Source organism: Mastigoproctus giganteus, chromosome 6 (genome assembly GCF_048544385.1).
Source record: "Mastigoproctus giganteus isolate SK-2022 chromosome 6, ASM4854438v1, whole genome shotgun sequence".
Taxonomy (NCBI): Eukaryota; Metazoa; Arthropoda; class Arachnida; order Uropygi; family Thelyphonidae; genus Mastigoproctus; species Mastigoproctus giganteus.
In genome coordinates, this window is record NC_143580.1 from 146951396 (window position 1) to 146971798 (window position 20403).

At 34.9% G+C, this 20403-nt stretch overlaps 1 protein-coding gene across 1 annotated transcript in view; it reads right to left on the bottom strand.

The window, feature by feature from the left end:
* The window catches only part of Naa20A (N-alpha-acetyltransferase 20 A), a 166786-nt gene that overhangs the window by 93040 nt on the left and 53343 nt on the right, over positions 1-20403 (bottom strand). Inside the window, exon 3 of the mRNA XM_090376522.1 lies at positions 13764-13854. Within this exon, the coding sequence (XP_090232648.1) occupies positions 13764-13854 (91 nt within the window). The remainder of the gene's footprint in view (positions 1-13763; positions 13855-20403) is intronic.

Below are 20403 nucleotides of genomic sequence, written 5' to 3' on the forward strand. Positions count from 1 at the left end.
AAGTGCAAGAATCACTTTCACCTCTTTTTTTCAGCTTATTTTGTACAGAGCATAAGAATACCTTGGTGATGGCCTGAATACATTATTCACTGTTTGGTACAAAGCAGCTAACTGTGGCCATTCACTATCTGATGAGAGTCCAGGTAAGAGTAGCTAAGAGAAGGTGAAACGCACAAGGCATAATTTATATAGTTAGATATTATATAGTTAATTACATAAACCCACAAGGTTTAATTAAATATATAATATCGGTGTAGATACACCACAGTTTACCAATAAATTTGAGCTACGTATGTAGTGTAAAGGCATTGTTTTAATTGTATCTCATATTGTGGATGCCTTCATGAGATAGGTGGTACTGCAACTTCTTCAAATAAATAACGCTTCTCTAGTAGCGAAGACTACTGTTATTTATTTTCAGCAATACCAATAGAGAAGTGTTATTTATTTGAAGTAGTGCAATATCAGCTATCTCGTTGTGAAGGCGCTCACAATATGAGATACAATTAAAACAATGCCTCTACACTACATAGTTAGTTCAAATTTATGGGTAAACTATGGTGTATCTACACCGATATTATAAAGTTAATAAATAATGTCTCTTTATGTTATGTTATTAAAAAAAATGACGTTTGTAATTTTAGGTTGACTTGTGGGTAACAATGTCATTTCTAAAATAAGGATAAGCCCAAGCCTGTTGTTGTCAGAGCAGGGAACACAGTGCCAGCATGACAAAAATATAATTGCAGGAATCCTGCTCCTTTACTAGTGCCCAACATATTTTTTTGAAAACTGAAATCACTACTAATGCCATTCGTTCACAGCAACAAAACATTAGCTTTCCAAAGCAACTTGAAATAAAGCTACAAGGCTGTGAATTGATTTTCCATAAAATTATTCATTCATATTAAAAGATGGAGCTCACTGAATACCACTAGATGAATTTTCAGATGGCCATCCATCCTTTTGTAACCTATTATACATAGATAATAACTTCAAAAACACGTTTAATATCTTGAATCATTATTATTATTATTATTAGCCATATGGTGCAAGGAAGCCTGAGGCTTATACTGCACCAGCCAAAAAAAAATTCCCAAGTTACCCCGAGAGAGAGAGAAGTAGAAAGGAATCATCACCAAGAAAGAGAAGAATAATGATATCCAGCTCAGGACCCTGGGTGTGCCAAGCTCATACATCAGATGTGTGCCTGGGGTTTGAACACAATAGAGTAATTTTGTACTTATTCCCTCTGAAGGATTAGTATTGTTATTAGCATTGGTTAAAATGATTTGGAATGTTATTTTTGAAAGTTCAAAAATAACATTTAAAACATTAAAAAAAAAAAGTGTTATGTGATAAGGCTGGTAAAAAAAATTGCAAAATAGCAAGTTAGTAGAATACATTTGGATTTTATATGGATGAGTTTTAATATGCAGCAGTTTTGTTGTACAAACTTACAGTGATAGTATCTTATTGAGCAGGCTGCTTGCTAACTTGGGATCAACTATTTATTGTTGTTTTGTGAAACATTATAAGTTGATAAAATGTTCAATTCTCCATTCACCTCTGTTTGCATTTTGCAGTCATGGAAAGCTGTTGACTGCATGCATACAGCAGTAAAGTTGTCAATAGTTTTCATAATCTCTATTAATACTTTTACTGAATACTTTTCAAGAACATTGTTCCCAATACTATTAACTAACAAAATTGTATGTCCCTGATTATGGAACATACATGTAAAGTGAGGTTGCTAATCTGTACATCAGAATCTTCCTATACAAAGAAACAACAAAGGGTTTACTGTATTTTTTACTGTTTTAATTTCAGGTGCATTCCACTTTAGTTTAAACTTGGTTCCAGTCACGCAGGACCTGACAATTGCCCTTCAAAAATATCTGTTGCACATTAATCATGAACCAATGATTAGAAAACCAATTCCCCCCCCACCCGCCTTCCTAAATATGGCCACTTTTATTTGAGATGTTTTGGATGTAAAAAATCATTATTGTTTATTTGGAATTAAAAATGGAAGGACCCTGACAGTTTCTGCAAGGCACCTAACAATTCATTCTGCTCCAACATTTCAACTGCTGTTCTAGCTCAAGATTACCACCAGTAATGATCACTCATTTTCTAAGGAAAATGTTCTCTTAGTTAACATTCTAGCTTCACTTTCTGCATCTTGTAAAAAACATTATGCTCACGAGCATGGCTGACATATAGCAGAGGCAACTGCTATGAAAAGTAGTTGTTCGTCTTTGTTTTATGTTTAATTGTTCAAAATGTGCTTTTTGTCTTTATTATTATTATTATTATATTCCACTGCCAGGGGGCTAAGAGTAAACATGTTTGCTGAATTTGTGCTGTAAAAGTGAATTAGAAATCTTTGCCATTTGTGAGTTGACCTTTTCTTTCTTTTGCTTTTGAGTTATAACAGGTATGCTTTTTGTGAAAACCAATTAAAATCTGGAAAATATGAATCAGAATATTTGTAGAAAATGTAGCTTACTGCTACACGTGCAAGAAGTATTATGTCATGGTTATAAGAATGGGTATCATTATAGATGCAACCTATAAAGGAATGACTAAGCTAAAAAAACAGCAAAGAAGAGAAGGAAGATAAAGGTGATATCTCCTACTCTACAGAAGAATGCCATGATTTGCTCCATACATCAAATGTTACAACTGATGATTTAGAGGTTACATACAAGCAGTTGAATACTCTAAATGTAGAGGACATATTAATGAAGCTATCGAGTAAAATTCATTTGCTGGATCTGGATCTACTAACTGAAATCTTACTTATAAAAAACCAAATGGATGACTTGAAGAAATTTGATGATATTAATCAACTTCATTTGTCTCAGATTACTTTGACAAAATGCAACAAAGTATAAGTAAATTACAAGACTCAAATGCTACAATTAGCAAAAGGATTGTGGCATTATTAGAAGCATTATTCAAACAAAATGAGGAAAGATCCAATTTAGTTAACTTAAGAATTGAGTCAATAAACAGCAGCTTTTAGCTAATAATGTTGAAATTGTAGGATTAAGTGAATTAACAACATCTTGAACAAACCATACAGCAGATTGGGTTTGCATTACAGTTACAGTACAATAAAGAAGATGTAGTACATTATTATATATTTGGTAGTAAGAATAAAAATGCTAAGTCCACAGTAATTATAAAATTTGCAAATAATGTAGTTAAAGAAAAATGGATTTGAAAGGCAAAAGAAACCTGCCTGACTGCAAATGATGTCTATCAGAATAACAGCAATATTCCTATCTTTATAAATAACCACTTAACAAATCACCTAAAAGCAGTTGTTTTGGGAAACCAAACAATTAGTTAAAACATAGTTATAAATTTTTATGGTTAAAATATGGAAGGATTCATGTAAAGAAGACTGCTATAAGAATTTTGATTCTTATAGCAGTCTTCAATTATACAAAATACAAAATAAATTTCAATTATACAAAATACAAAATTTCAATTATACAAAATAAAAGATAGACTCTTATTTTGTATAATTGAATTTTTTTGAAATTTGGAGTTAAAACTAAGTTATCAGGTATTCTTTTTAAGGAATTAGTTTTTTAATTCACCTTTTATTTTTTTGAATAATCCTAATATTAAAGCTCTTATATTTAATAAAAATCAGTGCTTTCTGTTAACTTTAAATATTAGGTCATTAAGAAAAAATTGATTTAACTTCTTGCATTATATAAATGCAATGAGAGAAAATATTTCATGTATAGTTTTAACTGATGTATAGTTTTAATTGAGGTTAACAAAAAAAAAAGATTAAATTTCTCATTATGACATATATGCTTGTGACAAGGTGTATATGTTGAGAGAGTTTAGGAGAGGTGGAGGAATTATAATTTATTATAGAACATGCTTTAAGGCAGTACAGTACAGTACAGGTATATCACTTAACTCATTCTTGTGAAAACTGTTGTTTGAAATGATTAGATCTTAATAACACATTCATAATTTGTGCTTTCCATAGGCCACCATCAGAATCTGTAAACAATTTCTAATAGAATTGGAAAAAACAATTTTGCAATGGGATGACACACAGTCTTATAAGACTATACTTGTAGCAGATTTTAATATTAATATACTTACTAAAGAATCAAATAATGTGAAACTCAAATACTGTACTATTTTAAACAATTATGGGTTTGAACACATCTTATTTGGAATTACTAAGCAGCAAAAGATGGAAGCTGATAAACTGCACGTTCTTGTTTACACCATTTTATAATAAACATAAAGTTGAAGTATGCTAATTCTTACATACTATTGAATCAATTTTTAGAACATGTATACTAATAGTGGATATGTACTCAAAACAAAAAGTAAAAAAATTAGATTAACTGAAGAAGAAAAATTTGCCCAGAAAGGCAACCTACAACCATAGGGATTGCTTTCTCTCCCCACCCTAGGTGGGGGGTCTCTACTTCCCTGCCTCCATCTTGGGTGGTTCCTATCCAACCTTTTGCCTGATACATCTCCTCAATCCCCCCCCCTGGGGTGAGGATGGGCCCACTTAAGGGGCCCAATGTCACTCCTTTCCATTTAGGTGGGCACCTCAGCTACTGCCCCCCCCCCCCCACACACACCGTCTCTTCTCTCCCGCTTTCATCCCACACCCATACTATCTCCATTGCACTCTTTCTCCTATTTTTTTGTGGTTCTCCCTGGTAAGTTTAGGCAATGCCAGGGTTCGTCCTGTTTCCTTACTGACTCGGTCTACCTCTCCGCGGCAAAGACGGTAACCAGTGGTCAGTGGTGTTCTACAGGCCACTAGGCTTAGAGGCTGGATGAACAAAAGACCAACACAACCCAACATTAACCTTACACAAACACTCACTAACCCACTCACTACCTGGCCTTTACAGAGTCATGTATTCATCACAGAGTTACTATGCAGAGTTGGGGGAAATTCCCAGTGGTGCTTGACATGAAACACTATACACAATGTCCTTTCTGTACACGTTGCACTTCCCATATTCAAATTCTACATGCCTTATGTAGAATTTGCCGAACAATGTCTGCATTTGATGACTTAATTAGTACTTCAAGTTCATCAAATTTATTTACTATGCTCCTAGCATTGGTGTACATGAAAGTATAACATGCATCTGTTCTTAATCTCAGTTACCCTACCACAGCCCAAGTAGTTTCATGATGAACCCACAGAAGAGCTTGAAATCCAGTTTATTAGGAATTTATGCAGGCTATCAGCCTCAACTACCCTCACAGGTAACTTATTCCAATTGTCTCCTGCTATAGCATGATTCACTCAGAGCTTGTTTGCTATATCATTCTGTATTTTTTCATACCTCCCCAGAGTTGCATTCTGTTCTCCTGGAATATAACTATTCATGCCAAATGCCTTAAGAGGAGTTACCTATTAGCAGGTGTTTAGGTTTCTAAGAGCGCTGGAAAAAAAAAAAAAAAATTAATGCTCTTCAATTTGATTTTCCAGTCAATTGCACAATTCACAGTGATTGCCTTCAGAGGTGTAGTTTTTGATTTCAATTTACTTTTAATATATACTATAATTAATGAGGTACGAGCTGGATTGCCAACCAAACAGGAATTGCTACAAAGAATTTCAAATTTATGACAAGGAGAAATTTTGAAAGTGTGCATTACTGTCCTGAATGTTATCTTTCACATACATGCATAAGTTACATCTTTGTGTTAGTTTTCTGTAGCTGTTTGCACTGGAACACGTTTCCAGTGTTCACAGGTGTAAAATACTACAGTCACTTAATACTACAGGTGGAAAATACAGTCCATTCCGGTTATTTGGGACACATTGGGACTAGTGCATTTTGGCCCGATTAAATGGCTGCCCCCAATTAAGTTTCACGTAAATAGTTAAAAATACAATGTACCCCCCCCTTTACAATTAGTTCACTGTACAATCAAATGATGTTACGACGAACTCACCATAGTAAAGTACCGTTCACTATGTGATGTGTAGTAAGCACCGGCCATTGTGATCACGTTTGTGAAATGAATTTTAATTCTATTAAACAGCGATTCTAATTAGAGAAAATAGGAGGAATATTATCCGAAGGCTATAAAAGTAAAAATACATTAAGCACACATTTACCCTTTATTACCTTACCAATAATCGGAATAACTAATACGTATTGTAATATGTACATACAAACTAGTTGACATTTCTGTTCACTGACATTTGTGGGTGGGGGTTAAAATTTAAAACAGTAAAAAGATAAGCAATCAATAATAAAGAACACGGCGCACACAAATTGCAAGTAACACGATACACGCTAGTGAGAACGGAGTAACGAGTTACAAAGCTTTAAAAATAGGAATGAAGAGAAGATCTGAAAATTAATTTTTTTTATATGATTGAAGATTTCATGGAAGTGTAAACACATTTCACCATAATAACCCACAGAATTCCAGCTGTCGGTATTATCGCAAATTCAGTAAGATCGAGTTTACTGTCTGTTTATGATAGATTTTACTAACAGAAAAGCCCAATAAACAGGTGAATGCTAATTGTTTTTATTGTTTTATGGTTGTGACCTCCAGAATTTCAACTGAACAACATGGTACCGTCGGAGACAATTGTAGGGTAATCTCCAGTGCTGCGGTCTCCTGCCCCGATTAAACAGCATTTTGTCCCAATTAAGTGAAGTAAACCCTGGCTATTTCCTCGATTGGTTTCTGTTTTTAAAGATTTGCCCCAAATAAACGGCTGCCTCCTTGATTAACCGGTGGCCCAAATAACCAGAATCCACTGTATATTGAAGAGGTTACTGCACCATTTCTTGCATATCAGAAAAATATACATTTTATACATCTGCTCACCCAGCAGTGCTATGGGAAAGAAGGTACTCACTTGGGGGGGAGAGGAGTTAATTAACTAAAGTTTATTGAAGTGTTGTTCACAAAGCTTCAATAAGCACTTCAAAAACTTCAATAAATACAGAATATATGATATGTATACTGTATTTATATTATTTACAATAACATGATAACTGCAATACTGTTAATTCTCAGATTGCTCAAAACAAGATTTAAACTACATTTAGTAGTGTAAATCTAGCATTCTCTCAAACCCAGTCTTTTTACAATATTCAATTTAGTTTCCAACAAAAAAATTTTTAGATAGCTTTTCACCATCTTTGCAGCATTGTTAGCAGTGGCTGACTCATTTGATTTCTTGAGGCCTTTTTTTTTTTTTAAAAGAGAAGTTAAAACTATCTACAGGGTAAACTAAAATCAATCACAAGTCACAAAATGAATGTAAATAATACATTTAAGTAAAATTAAATGCAACAAAGCATCATATCTTTAAGAGTATAATAATCGATATAATATTGGTGTAAACACGCCATAGACAACTCTTAAACAAATAACTATGTTAGTAGTGCGCAGGGCATCATTTTATCTGTATCTCATGTTGTGCTCTTCCTTTACGAGTTGCCATGTATTGCACTACCTGGCCTTTCATCAGTGGGTGGGTGGGCCGGTACCTGCCCACCCACCGATGAAAGGCCAACAAGCCTTGAAACGATGCTGTCTGGGTGATAGTGCCCAGTGAGAATAAGTAACAATAGTCTTCTCTTGTAATGAAGCATTACTTATTTGAAGTAGTGCAATACGTGGCAACTCGTTGTGAAGGAAGAGCACAATATGAGATACAGATAAAATGATGCCCTTCACACTACTAACGTAGTTTTTTGTTTAAGAGTTGTCTATGGTGTGTTTACACCGATATTATGTAAATAATACATAAACCAGAGTTGACTGGAAACCAAAAGTAAATCAAATACAGCACCGTTGAAAGTGTTACTGTGCAGTAGTAGCAGTGTGTGTATACTGCAGCGTACACCTTGTTCAGCAATGCTATTTTCAGTTTATTTTTGATTGTAGTCAGTCCTGGTTTATTATTTATGTTTAATAAATAATACATAAATGCATCAGCGCATTTTTTAGTTTCATTCTGTCCTGTGAACACGTAGTATCGAAAATTTTCATCTAACGTAAGGAAGAAGAAATCTGTCTTCACGTATTTTTGTTTTGATAAAATGTTTTCCCATACTGATAGTAGCGTTGCGGTTAATAATTTTGGAGTCGGGTTGGAGATTCAATGGTGATTCCGGGCTATTAAATCGCTATCATGCAGTCATTGTGGAACACATTAAAATCATTAAAATGTAGTCTATAAATTTTTTCATTGTATTTTAATTGTTTTACATGATGGACTAGGAGAGTTGGATAAGAAGCCCCTTCCTATAGAGAGATCAAGGTAAATCCCTGTATTATTTATTAAATGTTACAAAACATAGGAAATATGAAATACTGAGCATATAAAGCTCTTATTGTATTGTATTATTTATGTGTATTTTGTGTCCGAATTACTGATTTTAGTTTACCACGTAGGTAGTTTCAACTTCTTTTTGAAAAATGGACTCACTAAAAAAATTAACAAGGCCATTTGTTAATTAGCATTAGTCAGCTAGTGCTAATTAACACAAAGGCATAAAGCTATCAGAAAAACTTGTCACTAGAAATTAAACTGGACATTCTAAAAAGACTGGGTTCAGGATAGCACTACATTACACATATTTGAGATATCCATTACACATTCAGGATAGTGTTTACACTTCAAAATTTGTGGTTCTGAGCAATCTTAAAATTAACAGATCACAAGCTTACTGTAAATGACATAAATATAGTATAATATAGGTTGAACATATACTGTATTTAAAGGTTTCTGGTACAGTATATTTAATATTATTACAGCAGACTCTCGATTAATCGGGACACTTCAAAGACTCCAAATTGGAAAAAAAAATCAACCAGAAATCAAAAATTAAGTAATACCTAGAATAGGTATGAACAGATATTTTGCAAGTTGTAAATAAGCGACAAGAAGCAGCGTTATAAGTCATCATTGGGAGATTAGTGTACCCATTATCTTGCAACCACCTCTACATGTAAATGTACAATAAGATTCTATGGAACTTCTACATGTAAAAAAAAAAAAAAAAGGAAAGACAGAGACGAAATGTTTAGTTTGTTTTAGTGCATCGCATCAATTGTTGTGTTCCATTGCAATGCAAAGGGACAAATTTTGTTTCGTTATTTATTTCAGGGATGTCGGAATTTTTTTTTATAGTAATTTTTTTTTTTTTTTTTTTTTTTGTTTAGAAATCACGAAAATGATAAACGCAAAAGAGTTGCGCTTTCGGTTAAACAAAAACTTGAAATTATTCAAAAGTTTGAAAACAGTGCATCTGTTAAATCTCTAAGGAATCTTTATAATAAGGATGTATCAAAATGGCCAAACATCAACAAGTATCAGGTGGAATTCAGATTTGTCAATAATAATATAGCAGCAAAATATGTATTAGTCATTCCCGAGTTATGTAAAACTCGACGAAGTGAGAAGTCCTGGAATGTATCTCTTACCTATGTTGGGGACTTTTGTATTTTTGGATTAACCAGGAAATTGATTATCCGGAATTTGTTTTTTACCTTTTTTACCATCTATCCCGGAAAATCAAGAGTCTACTGTATATATGAAATGGTGCATTAAAATCAGGGAGAAACTTTCAACTGTTGGTCATGTCAACAGTTAAAATTATTTACATTATATCCTATGGATTTTATCCTTAGGATATAATTACTCCCACTTAAGGATGCAAAAATGGGGGAAATGCCTGTAATTAACTCACTGGCTAAAACTCATTAATTACTATTCAAGGTTGAAAGAAAAAAAAAAACTTCCTACAATCCAAAATAAACTTCCTTCCCTGTAATTTGAATTTATAGCTCCCCTATTCTGGAATCATTTATAATATTGAAAATTTTCTTGATTCATTTTACTATCCCCTCTCATGGGGAATTTGATTAAGATCTAAAACATTATAGATCTTAATCAGATTCCCCATCCCCTTCTAAGGTGCCTGTTTGCCATGTTCTGTGGCCACATATTCAGTCTTTTCTCATAAAATTGTCCTTATGCAAATTCCACCAAGCAGGTTTCCTGTCTTTAGATCTTTTCAAGAAGCTTGATGTCCTTTTTAGGTGTGGTCTCCATACTTTGACACAGTATTCCAAGTGCAGTTTTAGTTTTACAACTGTCTTATACAGTAGAATTATGACCTCCCACCTCTACATGTAAATGTACAATAAGATTCTATGGAACTTCTACATGTGTCAACTGTAAAATATTTGAATTTTCACCTATCATCAGCCTTTAAGCTACCCCATACTTTTTTTCTTCTACTGTACTATAGGGAGTACGAACCACAACACCGCCTTATCGGTTGGTGTTCCTTTCCTTCTTTTCCTCCACTCGAGCACACGTCTCTCTGGTGTCACATTAAGTAAGTAATTATGATCTAATCCCACCTTTATTAGTGGGGTCACAGCACAACAGGAGGCCGTTACTTGATCAGTTTGGACCAACTTGGGGAGATAGTGTGGATAACAGAGGTTCTAGATATCTTCATTGGATAAGAAGGAGTTACAACAATTGAAAACAGACTTTAACCCGAATCTTTTAACTGTGGAGTAGAGGGTGTCAGGCAGTTCCTTTTGCAGGAATTAGATTTCCGCGTTCAGAGGTCAGGAACTCTCACCCCGAACAAACGAGTTTCATTTTCCCATTGATGTAACTCTTTTTTTTGCTGTACTTTGGTCCCCAAATATCAGCCCTGGGAATTTAGTTTCCCCACTAAGGCGAACTCTGGACCAATTGGGGTATGGAAAGTGTAAAAGGGGGGCCTATATATACTCAGGTGAGAACAAAAGAAGGGATTCTAGTTAGTTAGTTTTTAGCTCTTGTTAGTATGAGCAAGGTTTTTGCCAGATTTTTTGAGAGCTTTGGCTTGCTAGCTTTTTGCTCATTTCTGCTAGCTGTCCCTCGCTCTTCTGCTACTTTTGGCTCCAGTTGCAGACCCATTAAAGGCTAACCCAGAAATTTAGGGGAATCTGAATCTTTTTCTCCTGAATGATCTTCTATCGCCGTTCTTCTATCAACTGCCACTCCTAGTTTGTTTCTTGGATCTGAGAATCATATCCAAGACGAAACCCTACTTCTGAGATTAAAGAAGTCGATACCACTGTTACCCTGAAGTTTCACTACTCCAGTAAGAGCTAGTAAGAAGCAAGTGTTGCAGACATCGATCCAGATACAGTTGGACCAAAAACATCTGGTATACTTTTTTTTTTTTTTATGTAAACCCCAAACACGAGAGGTATTAAAACCTATAGTACTTAGTACCATGCTTGGGTTGGAGGTTAAGAAGACGAAAGAAGATATTTGTTGACATTGGACTTGAACTTCTGTAGACTGCAATTTTCAGGAAATATGTATGAAGGAAGGTTGTTCCAGAAAAAGGTAGTTGAATGAATAAACGAGGAAGATGAAAAGTTGGTTCTGTGAGTTTGAAGTTGGACAGTAGATGGTTGTTCACTGGCGGCACGCATTTGGACTGTTTTGAAAGAGAGAGCGGGAATTAAAGAAGCCAATTCAGAATAACAGTGCCCATGGAAATATCTGTAGTAGAGGCATGCAGCAGAAACAGTACATCTATGCATCTACAGCAAGTGGAGAGACTCTGTTAGAGATGAATCATTAATTAACCTAACTGCCCTCTTCTGAACAGAATCAAGAAGCCTGAGAGAGGTTTTGGGGGCACCACCCCAAATGGAACAATATTCCATAGTATTGCAGATTTGCGACTTGTACAGAGTTAACAGCTGTTTGGAAGAAAAGAAAAGCCGAGAGCAAAAGAGAAAACCAACTGGTAAGTTCTACTTACTTTTACCGTCTTTTAATTAGTACAGAAACTTCCCTCCTCATTAGAACATTTAAGGTTGTAACACTTCATGATATATTACTTTATGAATTAGAGTAACTTATCTAAACAATCCATTAGTGTTAACGTGATTACACAAACCCAGACTGTTATTCAATGTTGTGGTACACTACCTGTATGTACATACACACGTATACTCTCATATGAAGAGGATTGTAAACTGGAGTACAAGCAAGATTCCACAGGAGGATCACACGAAGAATGCAAACATATCATTAAACCCTTACCACTAGTTTAAGACATATTTAGTATTATTTCTATCTATGGTAGTGTGAAAGGAAGACATTCTGTCCATATATATATTATATGTATACCTTAGAGGAAGTAGTAATGAATAAATTATGTTTTGTTTAAGTATCTTTGCCTCATTCCCTTGCTACATATTATCATTAACACAAGATTTATAGTAAAGGAACCATAATTTGCGGCACTCCGAGTCCTGACTATAATATATAAAAGGTCTTGGAGTGATTAAATCACAACGCATGTCCAGTACTTTAAGTTCTATTTACCACGATGCTGAATAGAACTTTAGGGCATAGAGATCATTGTCCTATTACAAAACCACTAGACAATCGCATAAGTTCACTGGCGTGTTTTGGGACATCTTTAATTAAGGTTTAGTAACATCCAAACCATTCCTGGAACTTAGGCAATGCACAAAGTATTTTAGGTAATTCTGAGTCTTGAAGCCCAGCCCAGCATAACACCGATGCTCAGATCACAGTCCCAAAAGTAACACAACACTGCTTACATTCATTTGTATCATAACCCCCAAATCCCTTTCTTCCTTTTGCTGTTTTCATTTCAAACCCAATAAGTGTACAAATTATTCCGGGATTGCTATTCCCCAAAAGTAAGACTGTATTTTGCTGCATTAACACAAGGCTGTCACTTTTCTGATTCATCCTTAAGACCTATTTCAAGTCACCCACCACTGTTTGGCCCTGATCATTGATTACTCTTCAAATCACACACCCGAAAATTTTGACATTACTCTCTCTATTCCTTTTTTGATGTCCTTTATGAATATCAGAAATCACGGTGGTCCCAGAGCCAACTTGTTGTGAACCCCACGTCTAACAGACAGATCTGAAGTGTAACAATAATCTGCCTCCAGCCTTGCAAACATCCTACACTTCATCTCAGAATACTACTGGTGATTCCATTATGTTTCAGCTTATACAGCAACCTTTCATGAGGGAATGAACAAACAAGGTTGAAATTATTTCCTTCATCTAGCTCATGAGTAACCAGGACAAAATAGAATTCTGAAGGTGCTGTGTCACCTTCAGAATTCAATTTCTCTCTAAATGTCCCTGTGTATTGCACTCTTTATCATTTCCTTCGTGATTTTCCCTATTATTGAAGCCAGACTGACCAGTCTGTAGTTACCCACTCTGCCCTTAGAGCTACTATTATGTACTGGTGATACATTAGCACTTCTGAAATCGAAACAAATCTCTCCAAAGTTATGTGATGCCCTTGTAACTAACCCAAATGGCAAATGTATTCTTCTGCCACCTTCCTCAAAATGACTGGGTATATGACATAATTCCAAGAACCTTACTTGATTTTAGGCCCAAAAGTTTTTCTAATTAACACCTAGATGTAATTTCAATATAGCTAATTTCATACTGCTTTGGCCCACTTGCAGAGCCTCTCCTTAACATAAAAGGTCTTTCATCTGTAAATATCACTTATCAGTGATTAACTGCATTCAGCAACAATAACTGCAATGCACTAACTGCATTGCAGTTATTGTCACAGATAATGTTAATTTCAAAAGTCACTACAGTAAGTATTGTATAATTTTCTTGGATTATTCCTTAACTATTTTTACTCTTTGAAGAGAGGGTAACTCACTATAGCCCATTATGTCTCCATTTGCTGCCTCTGCCACCTGGAAATATTCCGGCCAATGGGCTAAGTACTGAAGATAAAAAGATAATCCATACTTCAGCTAGTTAAGATAAAGATCATAATAATAAATGTGCAAAAACAATGAGTATAATAACATAATATACTAGACAGCAATGCAATAACAATACACCAAAACTATATTTATGAAAAATTTTAATGCACAAAAGAAAGAGAAAAGGAAGGATAGCAAAGTATAGCAAATGATAATTTCAGTTCTGACTTACTTTACAAAGTATGGTGCATAAAACATAGGGTGTATACAATATAAGGTGTTGCTCCTACAGACATTGGATTAATTTGTTTTGATGTGCGATTTTTGTTGTTGTGCATTATTTGAGCTTAAAAGTGTTTAAGAATTTTACTCTTCATAGCATAAGTGACACTGTATTAGGATTGGCAACATGATGAAGGGCTGACAACCTTTGATTTTTGAAAAGTTGGTGATTGGATAACAGGCAAAAACAAAAGTTTTTTTAAAGTCCATATTTGAATACAGGTGACTCCCACTTAAAATGCTGATAAATTGTTCCCAAAAAAACAGAGGCTAAGTGAATCAGCATTAAGCAAGTGTCGTATTCCCATAAGGTAACATATGTATATATGAGTTGCGATCTATGCCATACGATACTTCCTAATCAATAATAAAAGTAGTGAAAAGATGCACAAATGTCGGTCAAAATATTTAATATTCAAAAATTTGTACATGTAAAAAATTCTATATTACATATGTATATAATTATGTGGTAAATAACTACATTACATAGCAAAATTAAACTTAAAATGCCAATTAAAATCATGAATTTATTAATCTGATGGCCCTGGGCTGTTGAGTATCTTTGGAATGAAAAATGTGTCAATTTTCTGTTGTACTTTGTCCCTCTTCCTCGCATTGTACAAAATCACGTAGGGATTCATTTCTTTCTTTAAATTTCTTATTATCTTGGAACTTCGTTCCATGTCAGGGTTGTACTCTTGGAAATATTCACACATTTTTTCAAAGTGTTTGAAAGCTTTACTAAGTCCTTTTTTCAGTCAGCGACTTTATCGGTTCTTCATCTGTAGGATCTTCTTCTCCCTAAATTGTATGCTCTTGTTCTTTTGTTATTTCCATGACTTCTTCATTACAGAGGCCATCCCTGTCATTGTCAATCATCACTTGTACGTCATGATCGTCAATTTCGTCCAATCCTGCTTCTTTTCCAAGCTCAACAATTTGCACTTTAATATTCTCAACCGAATCATCAGGTTCTTGGGAATCCTTTATACAATCCTTCCAAACTTTCCTCCACACTCCATTCATGATTTTCTGAGTCACTTCGTCCCAGGCACTTGAAATTTTGCAGATGGAAGTTTTAATGTTGTAGGATTTCCAAAAACTCCATTAGGTTCGGTACATTTTCACCAGTGTTGATGGTTTAATAGCTTAGGAAAAGGTGCTCCTTATGTAGTCAGCTTTGAATATGGCAATAACACCTTGGTCCATTGGTTGGATCAGAGATCCAACCAATGTTTGGAGGCACATAAGTGTTTGGAGGTATGTAAAAAATTTTTTTGATTGTTCAAGCCTTCTAAGCTCTCTTTGCTTGGATGTCCTGGTGCATTGTCCATGATCAGAATTGCTTTGTAATCAAAGTTATTTTTCGCACAATATCTTTTCACTGCGGGACAGAAGAATTCAGAGTACCAATCAATGAAAAGAGGCCTGGTTACCCAAACTTTTTTATTAGCCTTTCAAATTACAGATTTGATTTTAGTGAATCCTTTAAGAGCCCTTAGATTTTCCAGAGGGCAAACTAAAAGGGATTTTAATTTAAAATTCCCTACAGCATTACCACCTAGCAATAAAGTCAACTGATCCTTTGCCACTTTGAAGCCTGGAATGTTTTTTCTTCTTTCAACACAAAATGCCTTTTAGGTATTCTTTTCCAAAAAAAGTCCTGTTTCATCTATGTTAAAAATTTGTTAAGCAGTATAATACCCCTCTTCAATAATTTTAACAATTTCTTTTTTGAAAATTCCGGTTCCTTCTTGATCTGCATTTGAGGGCTTCTCCCTGAATTGCTATGTTGTTAAGTTATACCACTTTTGAAGTATATTGAAGAAGCCCTTAGTAGCATTAAATGGTTCCGAGTGATTTTCAAGATAAGCTTTCTTCAGATCTTCATATAGGCTAAATGCTTTTTCTTTAATAATAACTGAACTTAATGGAATTCTGCATTGGATATTAGCTTCAATAAAATTATTTAGAAGTTTCTCCATTTCAATCATAATAGCTGGCTTGGCCCTAGTCAGTTAAGTTGCCTGCAGTGGAACTGTCTTTCCTGCTGCTAAAATTAATTTTTTTTATAATTGCTCTTACAGTTGAACCTGTCAGTTTTAAATTATTGCACACGTCAATTATTGTTAACCCTGAATTGATTCGCTTCAAAACTTTTAATTTAATTTTCAAACTCAATCCTTTTCTTACCTTTGTAGTCTTCGTACCACATCCAGACATTGTTGCTTTTTCATTCCTGTTCACCATTATTATTAACTCTTCGAAAATGTAACTGCACTGCATTAATTATGATACGTTTGAGTAAACCGTCTGTTGCAGCCGGTGGTCTAACACTGTAGTGAGTGATGACTAGACTTTGGATAAATACATATAATGCAAATAGCATTACCTTAGTAGAGACATGATGCAACAAAGCAAGCTTATATAGCATCAGCCAAAAAAAAAAAAAAAAAAAACCACCACTGATTTCACCCACCCATTCACTCCAAATGTTTGTCTAGTTCTGCCTTGAACTTATTTAAGTTGTTGACCTCCACTACAACAGATGGAAGTTTCAACTATCAACCACCCGCTGGCTATAGACAAATTTCTGCACGTCTATTCTACAATTGTCTTTCGTAAATTTGAACTTATGTTCCCTCAGGTGAGTAAACTGAGCAAGAGGAAGAATCTCATTAGCATTGAGGTTGCTCAAACCATTCAAGGCCTTATACACCTCAACTAGATCACCTTGCAGGTGCCTAGTCTCCAGAAGATGCAGTTTGCAGACTTAAGCCCTTCTTGGTAACACCAACACATTGTTCCCCTCACCAGTCTTGTTGCCCTTCTCTGTACCTGTTCCAGCAGCTCTACATCTTTCCTAAAATGAGGCCTCCAGACAAGTATGCAGTACTCAAGGTGTTGCATTATACAAGGGAACAATCATCCCCTTATCCCTACTAGCAAAATTTCTGTATATTAGGGGTGGCCAAAAGGTCGATCGCGATCTACCAGTCAATCATGACTTTAATTTCGGTCAATCATGACGAAATTTAAAAAAAAAAAAAAAAAAATGGATTAGTCAAAATCTAATTATTATTATTATGTGCCCCACTGCATATGCTTATTACAAATACGTTGAACCACATGACTACTCTTGTCACCGCGCAGCCACTAGGCTTGTCTAGCGAAAATTCATGCAGTTATGTTGTGGAGAGCATAGCGTAGGTGTCGAATTCTTATTTAGCTTACTTAATATTAATAACTGGACAGTACTTATACATTAATTTGATTTAAAATGAATACCACGAAAAGGATTAAAACGTATCATTTTCATCAAGAGTTGAAACTAGAATACTTTTTTGTAATGATAAAAGAAAAATGTCGTTTGCTTTGCAATGTTTCCGTGGTTATACTCAAAAAAGGAAATTTAGAAAGGCACTTCAACACCCTCTATGGTAAATACCAATTGGATTTTCCACCTAATAGTGACCTTAGAAAAATAAAATTACTACAATTTAAGTTCTTATCAATAACAATGGATGAAGCTAAAGCAATGACGGGGCATCTTAACGGATTCAACGCATTGTGCCAAAAGGATGATGAATTCCCAGATTTTTTGAGTTACCACTGTATCATCCACCAACAAGTGTTAGCCAGCAAAAGATTAAATACTAAAATTGGTCTGGACATATCTTTCAAAATCGTGAATTCTATCAGAGGACAATCTCTTCAAAGGAGACTTCAAAATGCAATTCGATGAAAATGAACCAGATCTGATATTACACACAGATATGAGGTGGATGAGTAGGAGTAAGTTTCTACAAGGATTTTGAAATTTGCTGAATGAAATTAAAAAAATTGTTGATCAAAAGGGAGATGATTATCAGCAGCTACAAGATACGGAGTTGTTGTGCGATCTGGCTTTTTTTGGCAGATTTTACCAGTAAATTAAGTGATCTGAATTTGGAACTACAAGGAAAAAATAAACATGTAGGTGACATGATTAGTATTTTTTCTGCATATACGTGTAGATATCAATTTTTGGGAATGCTAAGGATTTCAAAAGAAAAAAAATTCAATCATTTTGCAAATATCCAAGATCATTTGCAAAAATCCGTTTTTGAATTTAATAGTGAGAAATATGTTTCTGAAATGGAGAATGCTGTGGATGATTTTGAAACCAGATTCAGTGATTTTAAAACAATTGAAGACATAGTTCAATATATTTAATGTCGACTTAGATAAGAAAAAAATTGCAGAAAATATTACATTGCAAAACGATATCTTTCTAAAAGCCAGATCATCAAAAAAGAACTTTTTGGTAATATGTTTGCCGAGAAAAGTACCGAAATGTAAAAAAATGCAGTGATCTTTTAAATTCCTGTTTTGACATATTTATGTGAATCGGCCTTTTCGTATTTGAAACAAACAAAGAATCGCTCTACTCTTACGGACTTGCATACAGAAGATTCTTTACAGTTGGCCTTATCACAGTATATCCCTGATTTTGAAAGCTTGGAAGATGACATGAAGTCAAACTTCACAAAAACTAATTTAAATACGTATGAATTTAAAATAAAAATTCTTAATTGTATTTAATTTTAAAATTAATAAACAACATATTTCAATATGTGTTAACTTTTTTAACCATGTGCAATGAAATTCTTGAAATGGTAGATCGTGGCACATTTAAAAAAAAAAGTAGATCGCATCACAAATTAAGTTGCCAAACCCCTGCTGTATATCATTGACAAGCACCATGAGTTAATCTTGCAGCCTGTCGGCACTGCTCAGAAAACTTCATATCTGACTGCACAATTACCCCCAAGTCCTTTTCATTCTCCACTACCCTGAGTGTATACCACCCAGCTGATACATTATTCTGGGGTTACTGCTGCCCATATGCAGTACTTTATATTTGTCAATGTTAAACTTCAGTTGCTACCTCTCAGCCCATCTGCTCAACTTTTTGAGATCGTGATGCAGTAGTGTACTATCATTACTGTCATTAACAACCCTGCCAACCTTCGAATTGTCTACAAATTTAGACTAACTCTGATATACCGTAATCAATACCATTGATAAATACTGAAAACAACAATGGGAACAACACTGAACCCTGGAGGACTCCACTAACAACATTAGTCCATGAAGAGCAGTGTCCATTGGTTACCACTCTCTGTCTTCTCCCACTCAATCATCCTTTTATCCATTGTAGCAACTTGCCCTTAATGTCATACTGCTCCAATTTGTACAATAGTCTTCATGTTCCACAGTAACAAAAGTTTTCCTAAAATCCAAGTATACAGTAATACCTCGACTTACGCGAACTCGGAGTTACGCGGTTCTTGATTTTTTTCGTTTGGCAACGCTGCCGCCCACTATCTTCAAGGTCGTTTTTCATATGTTATCGATATACGGTGCGACGGCGGAGAATGAGAGCGAAAGATGAACAAAATTCAATTTTGCTGCTTTTATGTTTTTTATATCAGTGAAGGGGAAACACATTTCACCATAATAACGTAAAAACCAACACAATTCCAGCTATCGGTATAATCGGAAATGCAATTAGATCGAGTTTACTACCAGTTTATAACAGATTCCACTAGCAGAAACGGAACTGGATTTTTATTGTTTTATGGTAGTAACCCCTAGAAATGTGAGGTGTTAATAGCGTATCTCTGCCTTTATGGTGTTGTTTATTCAGTTGCTACATGCGCGCAGCTTTGTTTATGCGTATCAAGCATGCCTCCTCGTTTTGTAATTGTGCTTTATTCCCTAAAAATGAGTAAAATACTTAATTAAAAGGTGTGAAAAGGAAGCGTCCTGGTGAAGACACTGCAGATTCAGAGAGAAAAAGAAAAGCAATACTCTATCGATAAACAGAGGCGGACTGGGTCAAAAATTCTTACCCGGGAAAATTTATAGTGGCCTCATACTATGGTTTATGGCCAAAATCACACTGGCCCACCGGGGTTTCCCCGGTAAGGCTTATGGCCAGTCCGCCTCTGTCGATAGAGAAAAAATATGAAATTGTGAAACGCTTTGAGCGAAATGAAAGACCATGTGATATTGCACGTGCTACAGGCCTAAACGAAGCAACGGCAAAAAGCACATGACAATTGCAAACTTGACAGGTTGAAAATTGAAAAGGGCTCAATTGTAAAGGGCTTAAATTTTAGAAAACAGACTCCAACGAAGAACGCGTTATAGCTACAAAGCAAGGAATAAAAAAATTATTAGCTTGCTACGAAAAAATTCTGCGTGAAAAAAAGAACGCGGTGTCGTCAGACGAATTTGTTAGATTTTATGAAGCCATCGACA